The sequence below is a fragment of the Mytilus trossulus genome, chromosome 10 (genome assembly GCF_036588685.1).
Source record: "Mytilus trossulus isolate FHL-02 chromosome 10, PNRI_Mtr1.1.1.hap1, whole genome shotgun sequence".
Classification (NCBI taxonomy): Eukaryota; Metazoa; Mollusca; class Bivalvia; order Mytilida; family Mytilidae; genus Mytilus; species Mytilus trossulus.
This window is the reverse complement of record NC_086382.1, coordinates 35,419,374-35,446,128: the sequence shown is the minus strand read 5'-3', so window position 1 is coordinate 35,446,128 and position 26,755 is coordinate 35,419,374. Positions and strand designations below refer to the sequence as shown.

Below are 26,755 nucleotides of genomic sequence, written 5' to 3'. Positions count from 1 at the left end.
TTTTTTTAATACAAAGTAAAATTAAAATTATTTGTGTTCTATAAGAGAAGGAATTCTAGTGTTTGCTTATTATTTATTTGAATCTGAGACTAATCATATAAATAATAAGCCGTTATCCTGTGAAAAAGAACTTGTTTTTCAACGACCCGGTCACAAAACTCTTTTTTTAACACTGAAGTCAAATTATCAATTATAATGCAATACGATTATGATTTTTTTTTTATTTGACCAAACCGGGTTATTCATTGTGAAATCTATGACCAAACCGGGTGGTTAACATTGACGAAACCGGCCAGTTCCATTTTGACATGACCCATTTCTTTCGTTCCATACACAGAAATACAAGTATTGAGATGTTCATAAAACAAGTTTTGCAATTCTCCGTGTCAGTATCTATCTTCCCGTACATTTCTTTCCGTACAATGTGAACAATTTAACGACAAATTAAACAATTTCGAGGCAAGGTTCACTCAATTCGTCATTTTGGTGTGCATTTTTACTTATTTCTCCGTTAATATTTAACGGTTGTAGAAAATATTGCATATCACAATAGAAAATAGTTGTATATGTATATATGTTCTTCGATATCATTAAAAAAATAAGAAAATAAGGAGAAACTTAGCTTTCTTCTGTCTATTAATGTTCCGTCATTGTGCCAGATGCTAGATACCATCGAGTCCGAACAAATTTTGCCGGTGTGGTTAAGACACAGTGTCCTTGCCTGACAAAAAAAATCATATGTTATAAATCGTAAAACAGTAGATAAGAACCATAGTCAAACAAATATTTAAAACTTTTTAGTAAACAGTCAGTTATGTAATATATTGAAGAGAAAAAAAATACCAAAACACCCATAAAAATTTTAATGGAAATTGTACATTGTAGCATTTTACAAGATCTTGTCTTTGTGTGCTAATTACTAGTAAAGGTGAATTAATTAAGTTGATTGATTGATGTTTGCTTTACGTCCAGTAGCAAATATTTCATGCATGTTTATGACTATAACACATAAATTTTAAACACAAACACAATAGGTAGGGCGTTCAATAGGAGGTCGACAGTGAGGTTGGACTGAAACTTTAAAACATCACTGGAAAATGAGGATATATTGAATAAGGACAGAAAAGACTTGCAACAGCTGGCCACATTCGGACCACTCAAATAATAGATGCAAGACTTTTTAATTTGCCGAGAGCGTTGATCTATTAAATATCCCTGGAGTCGATCATCGATGTTTACGTGTATTTTACAATATCATTTTACGCATCAAATTTAGGTTGGATACTTTTAGCTCGCTTTAGTAACGGTGAGAATTCTGTGAAACTGTATTGTGTATTGTACTTTAGTTTTTTGTATGATATTCTGTACTACCGATCACTACTGCTCTCCTGGTTGAGCTCGTGTGGGGGTGTTCGCCTCGAGACCGGGAGGTCATTTGTTTTATTCCCGAACGGGTCAAATTGTTATCAAAAGTACCAGGATAATAATTTTATACGCCAGACGCGCGTTTCGTCTACATAAGACTCATCAGTGACGCTCAGATCAAAATAGTTTGAAAGCCAAACAAATACAAAGTTGAAGAGCATTGAGGACCCAAAATTCCAAAAAGTTGTGCCAAATATGGCTAAGGTTATCTACTCCTGGGGTAAGAAAATCCTTAGTTTTTCAAAATTCAAACAAATACGTTAATTAAATTGGTATTCTATTTCAACGCTAAACACGTGGCATCATAGAGTAAGAGCACAGACTGCCCGGCTCAGAGTCGGAAATGTATCCGGGTCGGGTGACTTTTATTCTAAATTGAACTAAATTGAATATCTTGTGAACTTACACGATAAAAAAAAACGACTCATCGGGTCAGTCTAGTAAAAAACGCAGTTAATACTCTTATTATATTTACATGTTATCGTCCTGAATATTAATTTTATTTACCGCTGGTCGTCATCCATTATCATCATTTCTTTTACCGTTATATTATACAGTGAAGTGTTTATCTTTTACTGGTTTATATTAAAGCTTCTTAAAATTTCACCGATCAAATTTAAAATAGGGCAGGTGAAATTTTTCAACCAAACACTTATGATTTTTGGAATATCTTTGACGGTAAATGATATTAAATCAAATGTGCCTTTTCGGATACATAATATTTGACGGTAAATATTATTGAATTAACTTCGTATAACTATTATTTAGTCATGGGTCTGTTTTGGGCTAATTATTCTGTATTTATACGCATCTTTCTATATAAAAAAAGAAGATGTGGTATAATTGCAAATGAGACAGCTCTCCAAAAGAGACCACAGAAATTAACAACTATAGGTCACCGTACGGCCTTCAACAGCAAAGCCCATACCGCATAGTCAGCTGTAAAAGGATCCGAAATGACAATGTAAAACAATTCTAACTAGAAAACTAACGCCTTATTTATATATAAAGAAAATGAACGATGACTCTAAATATTTTGATTTATCTGTGTCTTTGGGTTGCTGTCGCATTAATGTATACCTTTATCTCCTTTTTTCAAAACCGAATGATTCATTTGGGTATAGAAATATTGACATCTCTGGTCCCTCAGTATACACTTACAACTTAAAAAAAACATTAGAGGGAAAGACGATTTACGCACGATTTGAATGATTTAAATATGTAAACAACAAGAAAGGTCAGCTAAATCTTTTCAAATAAGTCGCATGGATGATTTTAACAACATTTTTGTGACTTTTGCTAGGACAATAGTAGATGAAAAATATAACAAAATCGATCAACAAGACACTATCAAAAGATTAAACGCCCAAAATAAGTTGAACCCTTTTATCAATTGTTGTCAACATTTTTTTATCTTTTTTTTTGCTGTTATTACAACTATTATACCATTCTGAGATATAAATAACAACAAATGTTGTCACCTAGACGAGAACCCGTCATTGTACGCTTCAATATATGAATTATTGCCACTCAATGAAGATTGCTTTTCAGTTCTAATCCCCTCCCATATTAGTTTTGCTGGAAAGGATACAATGTTACCCCTGATGTGTACTACGACAATGTTTTAATGTTAAAAAAAAGATTAAATGCAAAGAGAAAAATGCCTGAAGAAATGCTAAGGTTTACGCTTAAAAATTTAAATATATAAATAAAAATGAAATATATAAAAAATGGAAAACTGACTGAGGCAAATATCAACTGAAGACAAATGATTACACATCACTAAATGAAGCTGATTTATTTATTGTTCATTCGTGTTCAGTGGCAAATATGTCATGCATATTCACGACTAGATGTAAAGTGGATCTGAAGCAAATGCTTACAACTTTAGATAGGCACTTTTTACAATAAGGCAGAGCGTTCGCTAGAGGTAAAACGTATGCCGTAATAGAATAGATTAGAACCATGATGATCGAAATTCGAAGTTAAGCTATTAGCCCTCTTTCCCTCTTTTTCTCCACGATACACGAATGCCATAAACAAAATGTCATGAATTTTAAATTAATGACGGCCACTATAAGTAAATGAGACATGGACTTTTTTTTAAAAATAAATTCCTATTGCAGCCAACATCTCCCGGTTATGGACAGGTTATTATTTCCACAAAATACCGTTTGATTATTGATCGGAGATATTTAAGCAAACAAAAGCACTTTGGATCAAAAAATTTCTTAAATTGTAAATTATGGTATTTTGCTTGGTATTTTTTCCCGATCCTATTTCGGACCCCTTGATTTCAAGAATGCCTGATTAAATTTAAGTAAATTGAACCTCAACTTAAAGTCCTACACCAGATGAATAAGTTCGAGGTACAATAAGTAGACAAAAGAAATCCTTTGTGAAATGAGATCGTCCCAGGTATCATAGATAATTATTTTGCGTTGAATAACAATGAAAAATGCACGAGCAGGTTTGTAAATCGTCTTAAATGTTTATACACGTAGATACCAAGTAGACGTAGCATTTTTACATGTACATATCAACCTAATTCACCAGGATAGTAATATGAAAAACTGTATGTGCTAACAGGATATAGTATATGGTTATATGTATTATTTCGTTAAATTTTAGAAAAGTTGCTTGCGCTAGCCAAAAGCAATAAAACTGATAGAAGATTCCAACAAAATATCCAGTATGTGATTTCATTATAATTATGTTTGTTTTCCACATTCAAATTTTCAACTGATTTACAACATCTAGTAATGTTTAAGGTGATACCTAACACTACAGGGAGATAACTCTGGAAAATCAGCTAAATGTTTTAATTACGTTGTGTTGATTAGGGAATATTAAGTTGCTCAATTATCAAAATTAGCGTTTGTCAAACTGCTATATAACCAGTGTAATTTTTCTGTTAAAACGGATGGTTCAAATTGTTTTTAATTTTATATATTTTTGTCAAAGGGTCAAAGCAAATACATTGTCAAAATTTTATGAAAATTAAACGAGCCAAGTTAATTTTAGTGAAGGTGATGGGTACCACCTTAAAGAAGTAAGTATACTATTTTCATCAAATTCAAATACTTTATTCAATTAGTCGTCCATTTTTATTGTAATTTTGATTTATTACTATTTGATTTTCATAAAGAAACGCTGTGGTGCGTTTTTATTTTTACATTTGTTGATGTTCATGGAGAAATATTGTCCTGGGAAACTGAATTTCAGAATGCAATCAAAAATTAGTAAGATGAAGGCTATATTATTATCCAAAGTGCTTTTACCTGTTTAAGTAAGGTATAAATCATTAATATATTTTAAATATGTCACGGTTTTATTAATATAAAAAACCTCCCCTTTTCAAAGAATAGACACATTTTCAGATTCGGACATACTAAGGAAAAGGTGTGTCTGGATTAAAAACCCGGGCACGCTCAAGATACAAAAATACAGATTGAATATCAATAAACTTTTCTTTTGGGGGGGGACTATCCCAGAGGGTGTATGGTCCTGGAGTAAGAATTTTCCCTTTTTTTTTTATTAAAGAGTAATGCTTTAGAATCGAAACATATGACTTAAATCAAAAATTTTATCTTCAACTTCTATTTCATAAAAATAGATACTTTTTTAAATATTTTTCGCTATTGCAATTTCCTAAAATATGATTTTTAATATCTCGAAACAACATATAGTGATTGCTTTTGGTAATTTTGTATTTTAAAAATAATCAATTTCTGTTGTAATGTTGTTTTCGTGTTGCAAAATAATTTACACTTGTTTCAGAAATAGACACTATGAAGTATAACAATAGAGCTGGGGTGTTAGATTTTTGTAGACCGATCAGTGTATAAAGGGTACATGTAAACAGTAAATAGTAAAAGTAAACTTTAAAAAAACGATAGGTAACATACGATCATGTCATTATTGACGCTTAGCTATCTATATTCGACATTTTGAATTATGTACCGTCATTTAGCTAAATATGCAACACTATCTTAATTAATTAAATGATTCAGTTATGAGGTTGTTAAGATGATAAAATAAGGTTTTGTGTTATCATGATGTTTGTACATATGTTGTTGTTTTTCCCCTCTTGGAAAGGGGTTGCAAATGCTTACTAGATGAAAATTTCAATTCAATATATGTTTGAAGTAAAAATAGAACACTGTTTAAACAAATCGTAATTTGAAATAATTTTCAAAAAGTTCATATCCACTATTAACATATGAGTTAGTTGAAATGACAAATCAGTATAATAATCTATAGTTTTTTCTTTTTTTTTCTTTCAAATTTAGGTATTATAACACCATTGATTTTCCCCAATTAGTCTTTGTTAAATTTCCACTTTTTAAAACATTGTGAAGTATGTATATTTGTTTGAAATAAAGAAGATCCAGTCGATGATTTAGAGAGAGTTTAATTATAACGCGTGAAACATTAACAGAACTTTTAACGCCATTTACATTTGTCTATTGTAACGGCACTATATCTTTTGTTAACGTCGTTCTATTGTTATGCATCATGTTACTATATTGAGTTGAGATTAATCGATCGAACGAAGCAGATGTTGTTTACTGCCTGTCCAGACCTTTAGATATACCATCCGTCACAGATCCATTATTGGATTCGGGTTGTTGTGCCTCTCTTCCACACATTCCCTATTTCCATTCTTGATTTTATAAATGCTTGACGTGAGTAAAGTTTCATCCTGTCCAGTACTATAGAGAAACATCACATACTGCATGATTCATTGAAGATAAGAAAACAACCCTTACTGGAAGTAAACCAATAAAATGTTCACCATTTTTATTACTGTGTACAAGCTTTTATAACCAAAACATTATAGAAACAACACTAAAATTAAAAAAAATATATATAACGGAGTCACGAATCTACTCTTCGGTTCCTCCAAATCCAGATATTCTAAATGTAATATGTTCGGTGGACTCAATGTCTAATTTGTGCGCTAAATCTTCAGTTTTGAATGAGTTCTGCGCTCCCTCGTCGTGTAAAATATTTGTCATAATTAAATTTTACAGTTGTAGGAAGTTCATTACAATTCATTGCAGAAAAGCAATCTGTGTCATAGACATATTACTTGGGGGTGGGGTGGGTGTCATTGCTACATCTAATTGCTAGGCTCTATGAAAACTAAATAGTCTTGAATTAATCATCTGAAATGCTGTGTGTTTGAAAGGGATTTAAAAAAATCAATCTGTTTGATGCAGTTTTAAATAGGTTTAAAAATATGTGTTTTTTGTCAATAGATACAAAACTTATAAATTTCAAGATACTGTTATTTAATGCGATGTCCTATTCATTTCGAGAAGAAAAAAACATTATTTTTTATAATCAAAAAGGATTAGATACATTTGATTCGTACATTTCGTAGTTTGTTTTTTTGTTGTTTTTTTTTTTTATAACTAAGAAACTTCATAATCGATCAGTATTATCTTATCAAAATATCGAGATTGTTTTTTCTCTATTTCTTTGGAAATTGATCCCTTTTCTAACCCATTGTATACAAACATTTAATCAACGTGTGATTGTCAGTGATCTCAGAAGATAATGCTGATTAAATGAATGAGGGTCTTTATTATTTAACTGGATCTAAATATGCCCACAGATGTTAATGGAATTAAAATCTTTACTGATTTTTTTCGTAGCGCATTTCTTTTAGACAATAAATAAAAATAAAACAATCCCACCTGCGCTTTCTAATAAGATTTTTACAGTGTGGTGTACTACTTTCGGACAAATTAAATCAAAGTTATAAAAAACTTGAGCGTCTCTAATTTAAAATATTCACACTTTTATGTTCATGGGGTCTTGAAATCTTTAGACAGCTTTCGTAATGCTTATTTTTAACCTTTTTCAGCTGAACCAAATCACTACTTTACTTTAAAATTCATGAATCAAATTTTTCATAGTGTACTTTTATCCCCCGACTAGCTATTTCAGGCAGACAGCATGAATAAATAAATTTGAAAGGGATATAAAAACATTGGCAGGTAACACACTGTCCACACTAGGAGACTATATTCGTGGACAACGAAAATGGACTTAAAAGTTGACAATTAAACTATCTCGATTAGATAAATCCGATAATCAACTAGTGTCAATGTAAGAATCATATGGAACAACCGTTAAGTATTTTCAATTTTCAAAATGCCTTAAGTTTTGTTCCACGCCGGGATAAACTTATTCATTACTTTTGTGAGATATTATCCTAAACAAATTAACAAGATCTCTCAAAATCAAGAAATACTTTTCTAAGGACACTGCAAACATTTACATTGTCACATAAGTGGTCTCCACTCAGACGAAGAGCAAGATGATATTGAATTTCTCAAATTTAAGAGAAAAAAGTTCACATGAATTCCTACACCCAGTGAATGCGCTACTTTAAATCACATTATTGACGAAATTAAAACAAAGTAATTCATCTGTCCACTGCCTTTTACTAAATATTCAACAATTTATCATCTGAAGAAAACAAAGCTGTGCGGCTGTATAATAGCTGAGACGACATTGTAATTAAACCAGAAAACAAAGTCAGCGCTGATTTCGCCATGGTCAAATTTAATTGCATTGAAGAGGCAGAACTTTACATCGTTTATTAAATTATATCCCTCAATTCAACAAGGGGGTCAACACAAAAACTTGAAAATCATGTGTGAGTAGTATTACATGTATATTGATGAAGACACATTAAATTTCTAACGCCTGAATAATCTAAACCGGGCCGTTTCTATTTTTTGCCCAAAATACACAAAGTCAATAATCCAGGCAGACCAATTGTTTCTGCCATGGCCACCCTTCAGAGAAAATATAAAAATTTATTAATGTTTATTTTAGACCACAGGTAGAAAATTTACAATCCTTTTAACAAGACACAATACACTGATTTAAGAAAATGAATCCGTAAACCCTCTCTCATCTGAAACAATCCTTTTGTTGCTTGATGTGACCTCTTTCTATAATTGCATCCCACTGACGATGGTATTGAAGCTTGAAGGGAATTATTGACAGGTGAATGTGTAGTCCAGCTCCTTACATTGGTATTGAAATGCAATAACTTTATCCCAGTTAATGGAACTGCAATGGGAATAAAGATGGCCCCGTCCGATGCCAATATTTTTATCTGGAATTAAGAACAGCGAAATATCAATTCTTCTCTATATTGTAAGCTCTCTCCTGTTTTCTGATTCATCGACGATATTGCCATGAAGTGGGATAATACTGTACAAGAACTAAATTTGACCATTTAAAATACCAACTATTCTCATCCCCTCAATAAAATTTACTTATGAAATCTCTGAATCATAGATCACATTTATTTGATAGTGCTACGCAAGTGAAAAATGTCATCATATTAACAGATCAGTATTGCAAGCATACAGACAAATATCAATATATTTCTCCTATGAGTTTTCATTCTAAACATTGCAACAAGAGCCATGCCTACAGCCAGGCCGCCGTACAATAAGTTTAGCAAAAACGGCACTTGCTGAGTTACTATCCCAATTTGAAAAGTTATGACACCTCATCTGCGAAAATTGGACAATAGTTGAAAAACAGCCTACACTGATAACGATCTTTCTTGAGACACCTGTACTGGCTTTCCGAAGTCACTCCACAGCTACGGAATAAACCTTAAAATTGCAATGTTGATTGCATGACTAAAATGCTGTGTATCTTTTACGGTGTAAAAGTGGAAAAACAGTACGTATGTTGGCGAGTCAGAACAGCAATAGTATAAACAAATGAATGACCATCATAACGACCATGAATGCAAGCCATACTTGTTAAGCTACTAGACCTTCCTATCTGTCGGCATTCGAGGTTAACTGGCCAAACTAAGGCAGATCTCAATCGCCTGACCGTTACACAATAATAGACAACACTGCTCGGTCATGGGAGGGTAAACTCACTCCGGAAAGTTGTCAGTAGAAAATTTAAAACTTTGGCACCAAATAGGATAAATGAAAAGGTGCAGATTTTATTTATGCAGTGCTTTTCATTTGGGTTATATTACATATTAAAATACAGTCTCTAATGCTATTTCTTTACCTTTGGTAACTCTAAAAATTCGTGAACTATACCAGTCTATAAAATCGAAGGATTTTATTCATTTGGGATTTACAAGCATACTGTTACGATTAATTACTCAACCTTTGTCAAAATTATTTTTTTGTTTCTGTCATTATCAAACTTCTGTTTACTTTAAAAAAAAAATTAAATGTTAAAATACGCAGCCTCTGTTGTAGTTACTCTACCGTCACTTTTAAAATTTTAGGATTAAACAAGCGTATTTAAGTTCGCTTTAATTGTATGATTTCAAGATTGTTATAGTAAAATCAGAATAGATTGATGTGATTCATCCAACATCATATTCATACTGTTGATAGATATATGTTATCCGAAATAATGATAGATAATTACTTGCAATGTTTCTTGCATTTTGTCAATACAAAAAGGATCAAGGCTGTTTATTTAAAATCTATTATAACTCCCGACACCTTATCCTTTTTTGGCCTCAAATACGATGAAATGAAAGATTGCTGAGTTATTTTCATATATTACATGATAAGTTGCAAATGTGTACAACATTCATCATTTAATCGACAAGGTTTGTTTTTATAAACCCATTAGACTCTTCAATTTTGTGAGAGAAAACATCTCGGCTGAAGGGAAGTAAAAACAATGTGTGTTTTAACTTTAATTTACATTAACTTGTCATTTAATCATTGCAGACAGTTCTTTATCTTCTGTGCAATAGTATTTATATTTTAGTTAGGTAATTTAGGATTATCTCTAAATCAAATTCAACAAAAGAATCAAACTAGTCGATTTAAAAGACTGTATATAAAAGGTTATGTAAATCTTGTATGCCTAGCCGTACTCGCATCAAAAACGAAAATTAAGTATACCCATCATAGACATTTGAAGAGATTAATGAAAATATATATATATTTACAAAATTATTTTCAAATACGTAAACGTCTGTAAAAATATCGGTGTTATACTTTTAGTAGTTTCTATAACTGTCAATATACTATCCGCTGATAGTCGGCCATACTGTTATGTATTTCTGCGTTGCTAAGGGAGTAATGACGTCTTCTTTATCATATATATCTACAATTAAGAACCATTTTGACATTCAGTAAAATATTGAGGTAAGCAAATTTCTAGTAAATTGATTATTTCGTAAACACGTATCTGTTTGAAATTGGATCTTTTCAAAGAAAATTTCACGATTTCTGTTGCAATAACTTTCAAATTGGCGATTTTTTGTAGGCTCCTTTTTTTTTTATTTATGAATGTATTAAGATCTTCGAATATTGTTTTAAAACGAATAAGGTTGAGTTTATGTTCGGAGCTGGCATGTCATTGTTGAAGCCGTACGGTGACCTATAGTTGTTAATTTCTGTGTCATTTTGGTCTCTTGTGGACAGTTGTCTCATTGGTAATCATACCACATCTTCGTTTTTATATGTCATTTGATACCTGTATAGTCGTGTATCTTATTAATGGCACTGATCAAATAAAAATTTTTATAAGATCGTAAACTTAATGACTTTTTACTCACTATTTCATTGGAAAAGTACGGAATAAAATGTTAACAATCATTTGCTGTTTCATGAATTTACCTGCAAAATGTTAATGTTAAGATCCCTTTTACTTTCAAGTAGGTAATGCTTTTATGTTATGACACCTTGGACCTTATCTGTTTTAGTTTAATCTATCAACACCATTCTGTCAGTTACACCAAGTACACTATCATGTGCATTTTAGTCCATTTTGTTCTTAAAACCAATCTGATGAGTTGAGCCGTCTCTACAATATTTTATGAAAGTCTACATCAAAATTCATCTCACATATATGATAATGTTTCTTTGTTGTAGCGATATTATAAATTAACAGAACTTCATGTTATCTGTTTTTAAAATTAAAATGCAGACAATGACGGTTTCTTTTACATCTTATCATCGATTGATCTAAAAAAAAGTCAACATTACCAAAATGGTCAGTTGACCCCTTAAGGAGTAATTGCCCTTTATAGTCAATCTTTATCAATTTTCATAAATTTTGTAAATTTTTGTAAATTTTAACAAAATATTTTCCTCCGTAACTAATGGCCTAAGTTCATTATAGATAGAGATAATTGTAAGTAGCAGGAATGTTCAGTAAAGTAAGATCTACAAACACATCACCTTAACCAAAACACAATTTTGTCATTAATCCATCTGTGTTCTTTGTTTAATATGCACATAAACCAAGGTGAGCGGCACTGGCTCAGGTTTCCAGCCCCCTAAATAAGACGAGTTTGCCCCATTGCTGTCTATGATTATTCTTCAAACTTATCTTAGAATCTACATTATAATGAATAACCAGGCTCTAGTCCCCTCCCCTCTAGCTAAGTAAGATGAGTTTGCCCCATTCCTGTCTATGATTATTCTCTCAAACTTGTCTAAGAATCTACATTGTAATGAATAAATAAACTTTATAGGGAAAATTGATTATATTTTTAACAACTTTAAAAGAAGGGGGGGTGGGGGGGGGGGGGCAATCACTTTTAAAAATAGATAAAATATGTGTCCTGGAATATAAAAAAAATCTTGGATACCTGAAAGATGTACAATTCTTTGGGAAAGTTTCTTCAAAAATAAAAAAAATGTGCCCTTTGTACTTAGAAGTGGTTTTTACAACTAAACATTTTTTTTTATCAATTAAAATAGATCCCTAATATAAGGTGTAGTCATTTCATTGAAGGGTTACTCTCATTCGAGGGGTTGTTCACAACCTTTTGAATAGATTTCTTTATAACGACAGTTTTCTTTTCTAGACCGTCGTAAAAATGTAAAACCACGTATTTCACTGAAACATTTAAAAGAACCCACTCAAATAAATTATCGATATCAAAGTTAAATGATAAAGTTTGAAATCAAAGAACTTGCGTTTGTACATATTTCGTCATAACAACGGTTTTCTTTTCTTGACTATCCTTAAAAGAAGGAGAGGATCGTCGTCAAAGTTTTGCTTCAAACACGTGCGTCGCAAAAATGTTAATAAATCCTTTATGTGATATGTAACTGGTGCCAATCTACCATATCATTTTATTATAAAAGTTATAATACAACCAACACCTTATTAATTAGTCCTTTGATGTCGATAGCTATAAAATGCAATCAGCTAGATGATTATTGATTTTCTGTCAAAATTTTAACGAGTTCAAGGTGAATTTCGAGTATTGTCCGATCAGGTAAAGTCCGCGAAACCCGAATAAAGTAAATAGACAAGATGATTAAAAATAAATCGTTATATTTATTTATTTCTCCAATGACGAATTTTACTAAATTATAATCCTGATACTTTTTATAACTATTAATAGCCACGCGTAAACCCTGCATGTATCTATATCTATATTACATTGCAGTATATTAATGATTTAATTTGAAACTAAAACAAATATATTTTAAAAACAAATCTCCTGTCATGGACAAGAATCAACGACAGTAAAAGCGAAGATTTAATATGAAACAGAAGGGAACCAATGGAAAAACTTTAAAAATAAAAAACAAAAAAAACAATGTACTATAAATTGACTCAAAATCCATGATCATCAATCGACTCCAAGAAAAGTAAATTCGCAAAAATACTAAAATTCGAGCAAATTTCAAAACGGAAAGTCATTAATCAAACAGCAAAATCAAAAGATAAAACACATCAAACGAATGGATAACAACTGTCATATTCCCGACTTGGTAAATGCATTTTCTTATGTAGAAAATGTTTTATTGAACCTAGTATAATAGCTAGCTAAACTTCTCACTTGCATGACAGTCGCATCAAATTCCATTATATTGACAACCATGCGTGAACAAAACAAACAAACAGATAAGGTAAGCAGTCATCATTGTGTGATAATTTTAATCACTAAATAAAATGTAAAAAAACATGAAAAAGAAGCAGAAAATGACATATAGACCAAGTATGTTAGCAACAATTCAAGACCATTATAAATGTACATAAATTTACTATAGTACTATAAAAAAGTCGACGGGATGTACAGAGCGACGTCATATATGTATCAACGAAACATAAAACGGCAAATTGACAAAGCACATATCATACAAGCATGATTTACAATAGGACAATAATGGGATGCATAAGTACAGAGCCACGCTAAATGTATCTTAATAACACCAAAAGGCATATAGACCTAGTACATTAGAAACTAAAGGCTCTAAAGAGCCTGTGTCGCTCACCTTGGTATATGTGCATATTGACCAAAGGCCACAGATGAATTCATGACAAAAGTGTGTTTTGGTGATGGTGATATGTTTGCAGATCTTTCTTCACTGAACATTCTTGCTGCACAAAATTATCTCTATCTATAATGAACTCAACCCAGTAATTACAGTGGAAAATATTTTGTAAAAATTTACAAAAATTTACAAAATTTATGAAAATTGTAAAAAATGACTATAAAGGGCAATCTTTCTTTAAGGGGTCAATTGAGCATTTCAGTCATGTTGACTTCTTTTAAGGTCTTACTTTGCTGTTTTGTTATTGCTGTTATCAGTTTATCTCTATCTATCATAATATTCAACATAATAACCAAAAGCTGCAAAATTGTCTTAACATTACCAGTTCAGGGGCAGCAACCAAACCACGGATTGCCTGATGTGTCTTAAGATTACAGGGCTGATATATCTTGACCTAATGAACAATTGAATTCTTGTTAGAGATGCTCTAAATGCTTTAATTTCAGAGATATGAGCCAAAAACTGCGTTTTACCCTATCACGTACAATTTAGCCATGTCGGCCATCTTGTTTCGCTGGCATAGTCATCGGATACATTTTTTTAATCTGCATACCCGAAATGATGATTGGGGACTAGTTTGGTTAAATTTACGAAAAATTGTTAAAAATTTACTATAAAGGGTCAACTTACAATTTTGGTCATGTTGACTTATTTGTAGATCTTACTTTGTTGAACATTATTGGTGCTTATAGCTTATCTCTATCTACAATAATATTCAAGATGATAACCAAAAATGGCAAAATTTCCTTCTTATTACTAATTCAGGAGCAGTAACCCAACAACGGGTTGACTGAATCATCTGAAAGTTTCAGGGCAGATACATTTTGACCTGAAAAAATGTTTGCAAAGTGTCAGATTTGCTCTAAGTGCTTTGGTTTTAGAAATATAAGCCAACATCTACATTTTAGCCCTATTTTCTATTGTTAGTCATGGCGGCCATCTTTGTTGGTTGACCTGGTCACCAGACACAATTTTTAAACTAGATACCTCAATGACGATTGTGGCCAAGTTTAATCAAATTTGGTCCAGTAGTGTTAGAGAAGATGATTTTGGTAAAATTTAACGACGACGGACGACGAAAAATGAAAGACAAGAATACGACAAAATCATGAACAATAACATAATGATAGGATGTTTAAGTACAATAAAAATCTTAATCACAATTAAAAACCAATTGTTCAGAGAACAATTGAAGGTCTTTCCACATCAAAGAAATTTTGAAAAGAAGCTAGTTTTTAAGACTGATGCGATAAATAATGGTTTTGATATGCTTGAAAGTGAACTAAAGGCGATCATATGCTACTTCCGGTTAAGTAAATGTTACTTTCGGTCTCATATGATAGCTTCTTTTACACTGATTCCAAAAATATATAGTGTCCATATATTTTTGCCTGTAAACCGGGATATAATTGACCACTTCCGGTTTACAGAAAGTCATTTCTAGTCACGAGTGATAAATTAATGTATTTAAGTTACAAAATATATGGATTCTGAGTACTTTGATATGAAAAAAGTGCAAAAATAGCTACTTCCGGTTTTCTCAAGGTCACCTCCGGTTGTCATTTTTCAAGGTCATGTGTCACCTAACCTTTTGTACAAGGTCATATGGCTTTATAATGAACTTAATTGAAGTTATAATCAAATAACCTTATATTAAGACATTTCAGGGGCACTAACTCCTATAAGATGCCATTAAACTGTATCAGACCAAATGTAACATATCTTCATTAAAATAAAGCAAACATTTTGCACTTGTTCTTTAATGTATATCTTTAAAAGTGTCGGAGAAAATCTCAAAACAAGGAAAAGTCAAAATTTAGAACTTGACCTTGATATTTGACCTTGACTTCATTTTCTAAGTTAGGACCTAGGGACCTCAAATGAAAACATTCCAGGGTTATATGGTTAATAGTTGATGAGCTGAAAACATATACCAACAAATTTATTTTGTAAAGGTAGATAACTCCTATAAAATTTTTGCATTATATAGATTAAAAATCTCAGTTTAATGATATGAAACAGCTTACATTGAGAACCTCTCGAATTATTCTATTTCAAAAGACCATTTACAGTAGAAATTTGATAAAAAAAGTTTCGAATGAAATAGTTGTTAACACCCTTATTTTAATAATGAACACGTGACTTCGAATTATCGAATTATCTGATACAGAGACTGTGAATATGTTATTTAACAAGCTGGAATAAAGTTGATTTAAATATTACTATTATCTTTTTCTCCTTGTTTTTTTTAGCTTGAAATGGCGAATAGTTGCAATGACAGTGACTTCAGTAAGTTTTCATATGGGTAATGATACTCAAATTATTTATTGTAAGAACCTCTCTAAGTGTTGAAGCATCTACATACGACTTAGATCATTTATTAGTATGCCTTGTAACTGACTAAGTTTCTAGGTTGCAATTCTGTAAATATAGACAAATATTTCCTATAGGAACTCCCTTTCCAGCTAAAATTGTGACACTTTTACTATGAAGTTTCGTGAAATATAATATACCAGAACAGACAGCTTATTTGCACTTCTATTTTATTTAAAGGTCAAAATATAAGGCTGTGTCCTGAACATGTATATGCCCTGAACGTCTAAGAGTTTAAACTTATACTTAAACTCTTTACTACCCTTAGTCAATGAAAGTTCACAATTTCTGCCTCAAATTGTCAATTTAGAACTCTTGTCATCCCTAACCATATATTTAACATATTTAAAAGTTGTTTAATATATGAACTAGAAATGATTGCTTAGTCCGTTGCTGTGTGTGTTTCATTTTACTGTTGTGTCGTTGTTCTCCTCTAATATTTAATGCGTTTCCCTCAGTTTTAGATTGTTACCCCGATTTTGTTTTTTGTCCATAGATTTATGAGTTTATGAGTTTTGAACAGTGGTATACTACTGTTGCCTTTATTTAAACAAAGCCATATTTGCAAAAGTTGTATGTATGAAGATATCAGTCTGGTGCATAAATTCACTAAAACTTTGATAGAAATGATTGCTTGCATCTGATTTTTGAATAACTTCCTAGCACAGTTATTGTTATCCTAACAAAATACATAAAATCATAGCATTTAGAAGTGAAATTATCTGTTTTATGAGCCAGGGGAAGGTATTTTTCTAAATTTTTTTTAACCTTTATGGCCTCACATTTCTTTTTCTTTTTCCCTGTTTCTAGAAATGGTATATATTTAGGATAACTCACCCTATTGTAAGTTTTATTGAGGTCTTTTTGTTATTTTAGCTTGTAATGTTTTATGCCGCAGTCACAAAAATGCGCATTTAGGTGATACGGCTTACTTTTTAGTTATCGACATGACAAACACCCCACCAAAATAATTAGGACGGGTCAGCGAGTTGCAATGACTGCGAAGAGTAAATATTATCACTTTTAAACAATCTAAATTACAGATAGGTATATATTATGAATTCATTTTTAATGCAGGGCTTTAAGTATTCCCTGCGTACTGTGAATGCCCAGGAAATTCTCAATCTTCATTAAATATTCATAAAACTTCATATTTGAGTTAGATTCTTTAACATCTCTGAGATAAATCAGTTTTTGTGAAATTCTGTATGTTCTAGTTTTAACCCTATAAAGTTAAAATATAGACAATGTTATTCCCCATAGGACCTCCCTCTGCTGCTAAAACTGTGACGCTTTTACTATGAAGTTTCGTGAATAATTATATCCCAGAACAGAAAGTTTATATATACTACAATTTTATTCAAAGGTATAGGACTGTGCTGCATATTTTCAATATTTATAAGCCCTAAACTTCTTAGAGTTTAAACTTACACAAAAATTCTATACTACCCTTACCTTCATTTTTGGACATGATAGGAATTAAAATTTAGGCACTACCATGTTTTTTTTTGGGGTTACATTCCCAAGTGGTGTATCTATTAGATGCAAGACAGAGATCAAAAATTGGAACCAGTACGTTAACAAATTAGCATATCTATGAATATTATATATCTCACCATAGAGACGTGGTTTGAGAAACAGCCGCATTTACAAAGTGCAACCTTTCATATTCATTGGATGTTGTAATTTGGGAAAACTATGTTTCATATTAGCATTACATCATTTTAAAAATTGATATATTTTACAGGGTGTGTAGCTATATGTACATCTATTATCATTTGATATTAAAATATCTCATTTAGAATTTCCTTTTTTGTTTGGTCATCATGGTTATCGTTTTTATCTATTCGACGTGAACGATAAAATCATGGCAATTGCTTATTCTTCGATGTCAGCCAAAATCGAATTACACAATTCAAATCAAGTTAGTAACAAACAAATTGAAGGTAAACAAAACGAGAAAGAGTGTGTCGACAGGGTAGGCATCTCATTCTATGCATGCATCCCCTGCAATACGAATCTATACTTAGTCAATTATTAACCAACAATAAAGGTAATAGAAACAGGATGTAAAAAAACAGGCCAATGTCCAGTAGACGCATTCCGTATAGTATGATATAAAATGCCCGAACATGCCAAAACGTCAAGTCAAACCTAACTGTCAGGTTTTATTAAAACACTGAAAACCAAACATGGCAGTCTTTAAGCAACTACAACCGCTGGAATACAGTTTTTGATTATGGAAGGACAGGGTCGAAAATCCACTATAGCGGGCTGCAGATATCAGATCTCAGTTCTAACAATAAAAAAGAGAAAGACTTAATTTGACATAATCATTACTCTCAGATACAACATCGAAGTTTTAATAGATAAACAATGTTCTGCAAGACTTATACATGTATGTCGATAAGAAAACCTCCAATAAATCTTGTTTAAATACGTCTTACACGTTTTGAAAAAATATGATCTATATAGAAAGTATATATGTGGTAATAAAATTTTTGGTTAAGTTACATGTCAACATTTAAAAATGAATCAATGTTAGTAATATTAAGGGCTTATTGAAAAGAACAATATGTTATATTAATGAATAGGTGTTACCTGTTTAACATCCATTGACAAATACTAATTGCATATTCAGGACAAGATCAAAATAAAGATGAACGCTATGTGTAAGTACCGAAAGACACTGCGATAATTAAAACAGCCATGGAACAAATTGAAGAAATGGCTTTACTGTTGTCGCGACGGAACATGTCCTTTTAATGGAAGTAAATCTAATATTTTTAAAAAAAATACTATAAAAAAGAAAACCTTACAGTTTGATCATTTTGTATTGTTGTAGTTGGGTTTGAACATGCTCCAGGTAGAACAGCACCATCAATACATGTGCCAGGAAGTTCATCAGATGAGCTACAAAATGGTATGGATCTCTGTTATTGTTTTTAAAATTTATTATACTTATTAAGTTCAACTTAGGATATATATTGACCAGAAAAAAAACGATTTCTGTTAATTAATCGTAAAACAATGTTGTTGGCTTCAATGTATATGTTTCCGAATGTTCCCGTACTACATACTTAACATATAACATAATTTCGAATATAACGTTATGCAAGCCATGACTTCAAGTACAACTTATCAACATCAATAGACATGTTTTTCAAAAGGTAAGTATACATGTAAATGTAATCTATTTTATTAGTAATCGAAACCGGGCTTCAAAGGTATTATGAAATACTTATTCTAGAGGTGGCGTGAATCAGATGTGGATATTAAAGATTTATTGCGTACATAATAATATTCCTTATTTTACTGTTGTAAAAATGGAAAAAAGAAAATGTAGCTTTTTTAACTTATAAAGGGGGAGGGAATTCTGTGTACCGGTATTCAAAATATGTTTTCTAAAGGAATGATCAACCTATTTTTAATAAATAATTGAAGTCCATCTGGAAACCGTTGATCTGTATTAAAACTATTTCAAATAGTGGACAAACCTGACATCGATTATTGATAATGCTCTACTTGAAAAAACTGTAGTTGTAAGAGATCAAATTAAAAGACTGCCAATAATTACAAAGCAGAAACAAACTAATTGTCTCAATGGTGATCATTTCCGACTCCTTTTTAGCTCACCTGGCCTAAAAGGCCATGTGAGCTTTTCTCATCACTTGGCGTCCGTCGTCGTCGTCGTCGTCGTCGTCTGTCGTCGTTAACAATTTTTCAAACATCTTCTCCTCTGAAACTACTTAATGGATTTGAATGAAACTCAGCACGATTGTTCCTTAGATTATCCTGCACAAAGTGTGTGCTTTGATTTTTGATCCGTCAAAAAACATGGCCGCCGTTACTTAAAATAGAACATAGGGGTCAAATGCAGTTTTTGGCTTATATCTCAAAAACGAAAGCATTTAGAGCAAATCTGATACGAGGTAAAAATGTTTATTAGGTCAAGATTTATCAGCCCTGAAATTTTCAGATGAATCAAACAAACCATTGTTGGGTTGCTGCCACTTAATTGGTAATTTTAAGGAAATTTTGCAGTTTTTGGTCATTATCTTGAATATTATTATTCACACAGGGTAAAATGCAGTTTTTGGCTTATATCTCAAAAACTCCAGCATTTAGAGCAAATAAGACAAGAACTTAAAGTATTTATTAGGTCAAGGTCTACCTGTCCTGAAATTTTCAGCCGAATTGGGTAACTGGTTTTTCAGGTATAATGCCCCTGAATTGATGATTTTAAAGAAATTTTGCAGTTTTTGGTTATTATCTTGAATATTATTATAGATACAGATAAACTGTTAATAGCAAAAATGTTAAGCAAAGTAATATCAACAAATAAGTCAATTTGACCAAAATTGTCAATTGACCCCTTAAGGAGTTATTGCCCTTTAAAGACTTTTTTCACAATTTGTTCATCATGTTGACTTACTTTAAAAAATCGTCTCCTTTGAAACTACTGTATCAATTTCAGCCAAACTTAGGCTAAATGAGTTTCAGAGTATCTAGTATAAATTTTATATTTCATTTCCTTGTATGTCAGAAACATAGCTCCTATGGCTAAAATAGAACATAGGAGAAAATGATTTTTTTTTGCTTTTGAAGAAAATAGGACGATTCAAAGAACATTTAAATAAATTGAAAAGCCAAAATAATCATTGATGAGAGATTTAACCAAAAAAAATAAGGTGAGCGATTCAGGCTCTTGAGAGCCTCTTGTTTAGGTCATTATCAGACAGCAAAATATAAAAAAAAATGTCAACCATATATAATGTTTCTATATTTAGAAAGTTTATCAGGTAATTGAGTTATTTTCGCAACAAAAAATAACACTATAAAGTGATATATAGTGAAAGTTTTTTTCCAAAAGAATCGTTAAGTTGAAATTATGTGTGTCCTGTCAACCACTGCAAAATAATGATACTTTTTTTCTGAACTACTTCCGCGAGACACGGACTGATTATATATATATATATATATGGCAGTCAGCAGGGTTAAAGAACATCAGTTGTTCGACCTGTTAGTCAAATGCGTTTTGTTTAAATATACTTTTTCACTCTTTTGGTCTTTTGGAAAATGTTGTTTGTGCTGTTTTTAGACCCTTCTACAACGAAATTTGTTTGACATGCACACGTATAAAAATTGCGGTTTTTATCCAACGCAGTCATAGGTTTGAACGTAGTTTTCAATTTAGACTCGTTTATATTTTTTGTTTGGGCATGTATCATATTTTCCCTCCGGTTTATATGATCCGTTCATCCTATATATTGACTCTTAAAATTCAAGAGTTAATCTAAAAATGAGGGTACTTTCTCTAAAAATGAGGGTGCTTTTTATATGGCCTTCCAAATACCGTTTCGATCCCTAACATCACTGAAGAGACATTTATTGTCGAAATCCGGATATGGTGTATTAAAGAAATATTGACACCGAATGTTTGTGGCACAACATCCTGTCCACAAGTTAACAATTTTTTTTTTCTGTGACGTATTAAATTTATAATAAGATCCATTTTGTTACAACCTGCGATCAATTTTATTTAGTCAGCAGGGTTGAAGAACATCAGTTGTTCGACCTGTTAGTCAAATGCGTTTTGTTTAAATATACTTTTTCACTCTTTTGGTCTTTTGGAAAATGTTGTTTGTGCTGTTTTTAGACCCTTCTACAACGAAATTTGTTTGACATGCACACGTATAAAAATTGCGGTTTTTATCCAACGCAGTCATAGGTTTGAACGTAGTTTTCAATTCAGACTCTTTTATATTTTTTGTTAGGGCATGTATCATATTTTCCCTCCGGTTTATATGATCCGTTCATCCTATATATTGACTCTTAAAATTCAAGAGTTAATCTAAAAATGAGGGTACTTTCTCTAAAAATGAGGGTGCTTTTTATATGGCCTTCCAAATACCGTTTCGATCCCTAACATCACTGAAGAGACATTTATTGTCGAAATCCGGATATGGTGTATTAAAGAAATATTGACACCGAATGTTTGTGGCACAACATCCTGTCCACAAGTTAACAATTTTTTTTTTCTGTGACGTATTAAATTTATAATAAGATCCATTTTGTTACAACCTGCGATCAATTTTATTTGGCAATCGCCAATGGCAGTCAGCAGGGTTAAAGAACATCAGTTGTTCGACCTGTTAGTCAAATGCGTTTTGTTTAAATATACTTTTTCACTCTTTTGGTCTTTTGGAAAATGTTGTTTGTGCTGTTTTTAGACCCTTCTACAACGAAATTTGTTTGACATGCACACGTATAAAAATGGCGGTTTTTATCCAACGCAGTCATAGGTTTGAACGTAGTTTTCAATTTAGACTCGTTTATATATATATATATATATATATATATATAAATTGTTACAGTGTTTGTTAATAATCTACTATAGTATAAGACTTTTCTCAATTCAAATGTATCCCAAATTCAAATTTAAAAAAAAAAAAATTTTTTGGTGTTAATCCTTGTTTGTTTCATAAAAAAGTCAAACAGAGATACGGGTCGCTCGTCTTATAAAGGAATAAATCCTACTTTCTGAAAAATTAATTTTTCAAACGAAAAATTCTTTGAAACTGACATTATCGGAATGTTTGATATATTGGTTGATAATATTGTAACGTTCTGAGGATGTGTTCTTCAACAAACAATCGGCATTTCCGTGGTTACAGACTTTGACTCTCTTCTTTCTGAATGTTTATACGATATGAATATGATTATATTACTACGTATACACTGACATTCAAAGCCAGTTTTAAAGTGGTTATTCTATAGATGACGGTACATAGGAAGACAGTTCATCCTTTTCGGACATAGTATGATTACTCCAAGCCGATCCAATCTTTATCTTACTCAAATATGTCGCTGCTTAGCAAAATAAGCAAAATATATCAAATGTAAATTCTAACCATCTGGTTGGGAATCGATAGAAAGATCTTTCCTGTAATCAGGGCGAAAACTATAAAGCTATTTTAACTGTCGAATCAAGTGCATAAGACATGTGCTGAGAGTGAAGGAAACATTTGATCACATTATTTGATATAAATTTTCCATAGCACAAAAAAACAAAGACAGTGATGGTCAATTACCTGTTATGGCACTATAAAGATATACTTTTACCAAACAGTGCAATTCATTTGTTTTTCGAACAAAGCATAAGCCTCGGTGACACCTTACCGGATAGCACGAACGGACGACTTAAGCCTCGGTCACACCTTACCGGATAGCTCGAACTTTGAACGGACGTCCAACGGATAAAATGTCCGTTGAACGTCCGTTAGGCGTCCGTTTTATACGTCCGTTTCGTTTCCGTTTTTATCCGTTACGTGTCTGTTATACATCCGTTGGAGGTCTGGAAGATAAATTCACTAACGGACTTCTACCGGACGTTTAACGGATAAAACGGATGTTGAACGGATGAGAAACGGACTTCTACCGAACGTATAACGAATACAACGGATGATGAACGGATCTGAAACGGATAAATGCCAATTGAAAATTTCGCGTCAGAAATGCCAATTATTGGTAGGTCAGATTTCTTAAGGTTCATGAATTCTTTTTATTCATAATCGATCTTAGCGTATAGACACGTCTTCACAATCAAGCAGTTCTTATTCAGGCCAGTCATTGCCCTGTGGCGGAATTTTGAAGAACAAACCAAAACCAGTTACAAATGTACACAGAAACATTTTGAAGATATATGCGATTTACATGTATTATTATTGTTGCCTTTGATTTTTCCGTATACCTTGTTCATCCGTTTTATCCGGTACGCTTCCGTTGTGTGACCGTTTTATGCGTTACTCGTCCGTTGGATGTAAGTTCGAAATCCGTTCTGTTCGGTACGTGTCCGTTTCTTGTACGTTGCGTATCCGGTGTGTGTCCGTTATGCATCCGTTATACGTCTGTTTTATTCGGTCAGTACATCAACGGACTCCCAATGCAACGGATAACAATTTTGTCAACGGACAACTTTTATTTTCATCCGTTAGTCGTCCGTTCGTGCTATCCGGTAAGGTGTGACCGAGGCTTAACGGATGAAAATAAAAGTTGTCCGTTGACAAAATTGTTATCCGTTGAGAGTCCGTTGATGTTCTAACCAAGTAAAACGGACGAGTAACGAATGCAAAACGGACACACACCGGATATGCAACGTACGAAAACGGAAACGTACCGGACATAACGGATGTCGAACGTACATCCAACGGACGAGTACCACATAAAACGGACACCTAACGGAAGCGTACCGGATAAAACGAATGAACAAGATGTACGGAAAAATTAAAGGCGACAATAATAATACATGTAAATAGCATAAATATTTTAAATGTTTCTGTGTAACTTGTTTTGATATGTTCTTAAAAATGCCACCAATGGGCAGTGTCTGGCCTGAATAAGAGCTGCTTGGTTGTGAAGACGTGCCCTTACTCTAAGATCGATTATGAATAATGAGAATTGATAAATCTTAAGAAATCTGACATACCAATAATCGGCATTTCTGACGAGAAATCTTAAATTGGCATTATTTTGTCCATCTGATGAGTCTTTTTCAGCTGATTTTTATTGTTTGTTCTAATGATGTACTGTTATAATATCACTGTCCCAAGTTAGGGCAGGGTTGGGATCCCGCTTAAATGTTTAACCCGCTACATTATGTATGTATGTGCCATTATCAAGTCAAGAGCCTGCAATTCAGAGGTTGTCGTTTGTTTAGGTGTTACATATTTATTTTTTCGTGTATTTTCTTTATATAAATAAGGGCGTTAATTTTTTTGTTTGAATTGTTTTACACTGTTATTTAGGGGTCTTTCATAGCTGACTATGCGTTATGGGCTTTGGTCATTGTTGAATGCCGTAAGTAACCTATTGTTATTGTTAATTTCTGTGTCATTGTGTCTTTTTGTGGAGAGTTGTTTAATTGGCAGTCATACCACATCTTCTTTTTTATATTTATTTGTTTCAGATCCGTTCAAAATCCGTTTTGTCGGTAAAATGTCCGGTAGAAGTCCGTTGGTGAATTCATCTGCCAGACCTCGCTCGGATGTATAACGGACTCGTAACGGATACAAAACGAAAACGAAACGGACGAGTACTATACAAAACGGACGAGTACCGTACAAAACGTTAGACGTCCATTCAAAGTTTTGAACATTCTCAAAATTTTCCACCGGACAGAATGGACGTCGACGGATAAAACGTACGCTAAACGGACATGCAACGGATATGTACGGATGTGTAACGGATAAGAACGCACGTCTAACGGACACGAACGGATTGAAAAAAAGTTATCCGTTAGGCGTCCGTTCGAGCTATCCGTTAAGGTGTGACCGAGGCTATAACACTAAATCTTAAAATCGTATGAGTATTTGCAAAAATGTAACGTAAATTATTATTGTTTCGATGATTACTTATTCCAATTCATGTTATTTTTTTCAGATGGAGAAATAAGAATTGTCTTAGTGGGTAAAATTGGTGTTGGGAAAAGCTCTACAGGAAACATGCTTCTCGGCAAAACCGTCTTTAAGGCAAGTCACAAATCTGAATCGGTGACAAAATATACGAAGTCGAGGCGTGTAACGGTAAACGAGAGGTCAATATTAATAATTGATACCCCAGGTTTGTATGATACTGAAGCAGAAAACAGCCTTCAGCATGTACAGGAGGAAATTAAAACTTGTATTAAGATAGGAGCCCCTGGTATTCATGCAATTGTTTTCATTTTGTCAACTTTAACACGATTTTCCATGGAAGACAAAGATTGTATTGAGAAATTTTTTCAAATATTTGGGGAAGAGTTTTACAAGTACGCTGTAGTAGTTTTCACCGGTGCTGATATTTTGAGAGAAAACAATTCGAATTTGAAAAAATATATTGGTAAAAATTCGGTTTTGAAATCATTTCTACAAAAATGTGGAAATAGATATGTACCGTTTAATAATAAGAATCCTACCCCGTTGGAGGAAGAAACACAGCGAAATCATTTAATTGCAATAATCATTCAATTGGAGGAGTCCCTACAGAAATATTATACAGATCGTGACTTTCAAGCTGCTGAGACGAAACTTCAAGAAATGGAGAAAGATATGAGAAGAGAAAAACAAGAAGAATTACGTAAACAAATGGAAGATCTACATGTACAATTTGAAAGAAAAAATGCTATAGAAATGGACGAACTTGAAAAGCTGTATCATGGCAAATTAATAACGATGAGGGACGAAATTAGACATCAGATAGAAGAAGAAAACGAGAAGAAGAAAAAGTCGAAAAAGGACGAACCAATATGGTAAGAATTTAATTATTGATATATTGATGATGTTTATTTATTTTCTGGTAAATCATGAAATTTTTTTTTTAAACAATTTCTAAATTAAAATATTTAAAAAAATTAATTCATTTACAAAACACAAAGATATTGTTAAAACTTAGCTCTTGTATTCCGTTCTTTTGTCTTAGAGTCTGTAGTAGACTGGCACAAATACAAAATGCAATCTTGGTTTTTATGACGAGGTTTCTAATAGTCAGCACTTCTGTGTTGACATGAATTATCATTGATATGGACATAATTAAACATTAACTGTTTACAAACCTTAACATTTTTGAAACACTAAAGTTTTTCTACATTA

The 26,755-nt window shown here is 32.3% G+C and overlaps 1 protein-coding gene across 1 annotated transcript; it reads left to right on the top strand.

Moving 5' to 3' along the window:
• Positions 1-16,012: 16,012 nt before the first annotated feature.
• LOC134687861 (GTPase IMAP family member 4-like) lies at positions 16,013-26,419 on the top strand. Its single transcript, XM_063548319.1, has 3 exons — positions 16,013-16,043; positions 18,973-19,050; positions 25,569-26,419. Exons 1-3 carry the CDS (start codon positions 16,013-16,015, stop codon positions 26,417-26,419), a joined length of 960 nt encoding a protein of 319 aa, XP_063404389.1.
• The last annotated feature ends 336 nt before the right edge of the window (positions 26,420-26,755 follow it).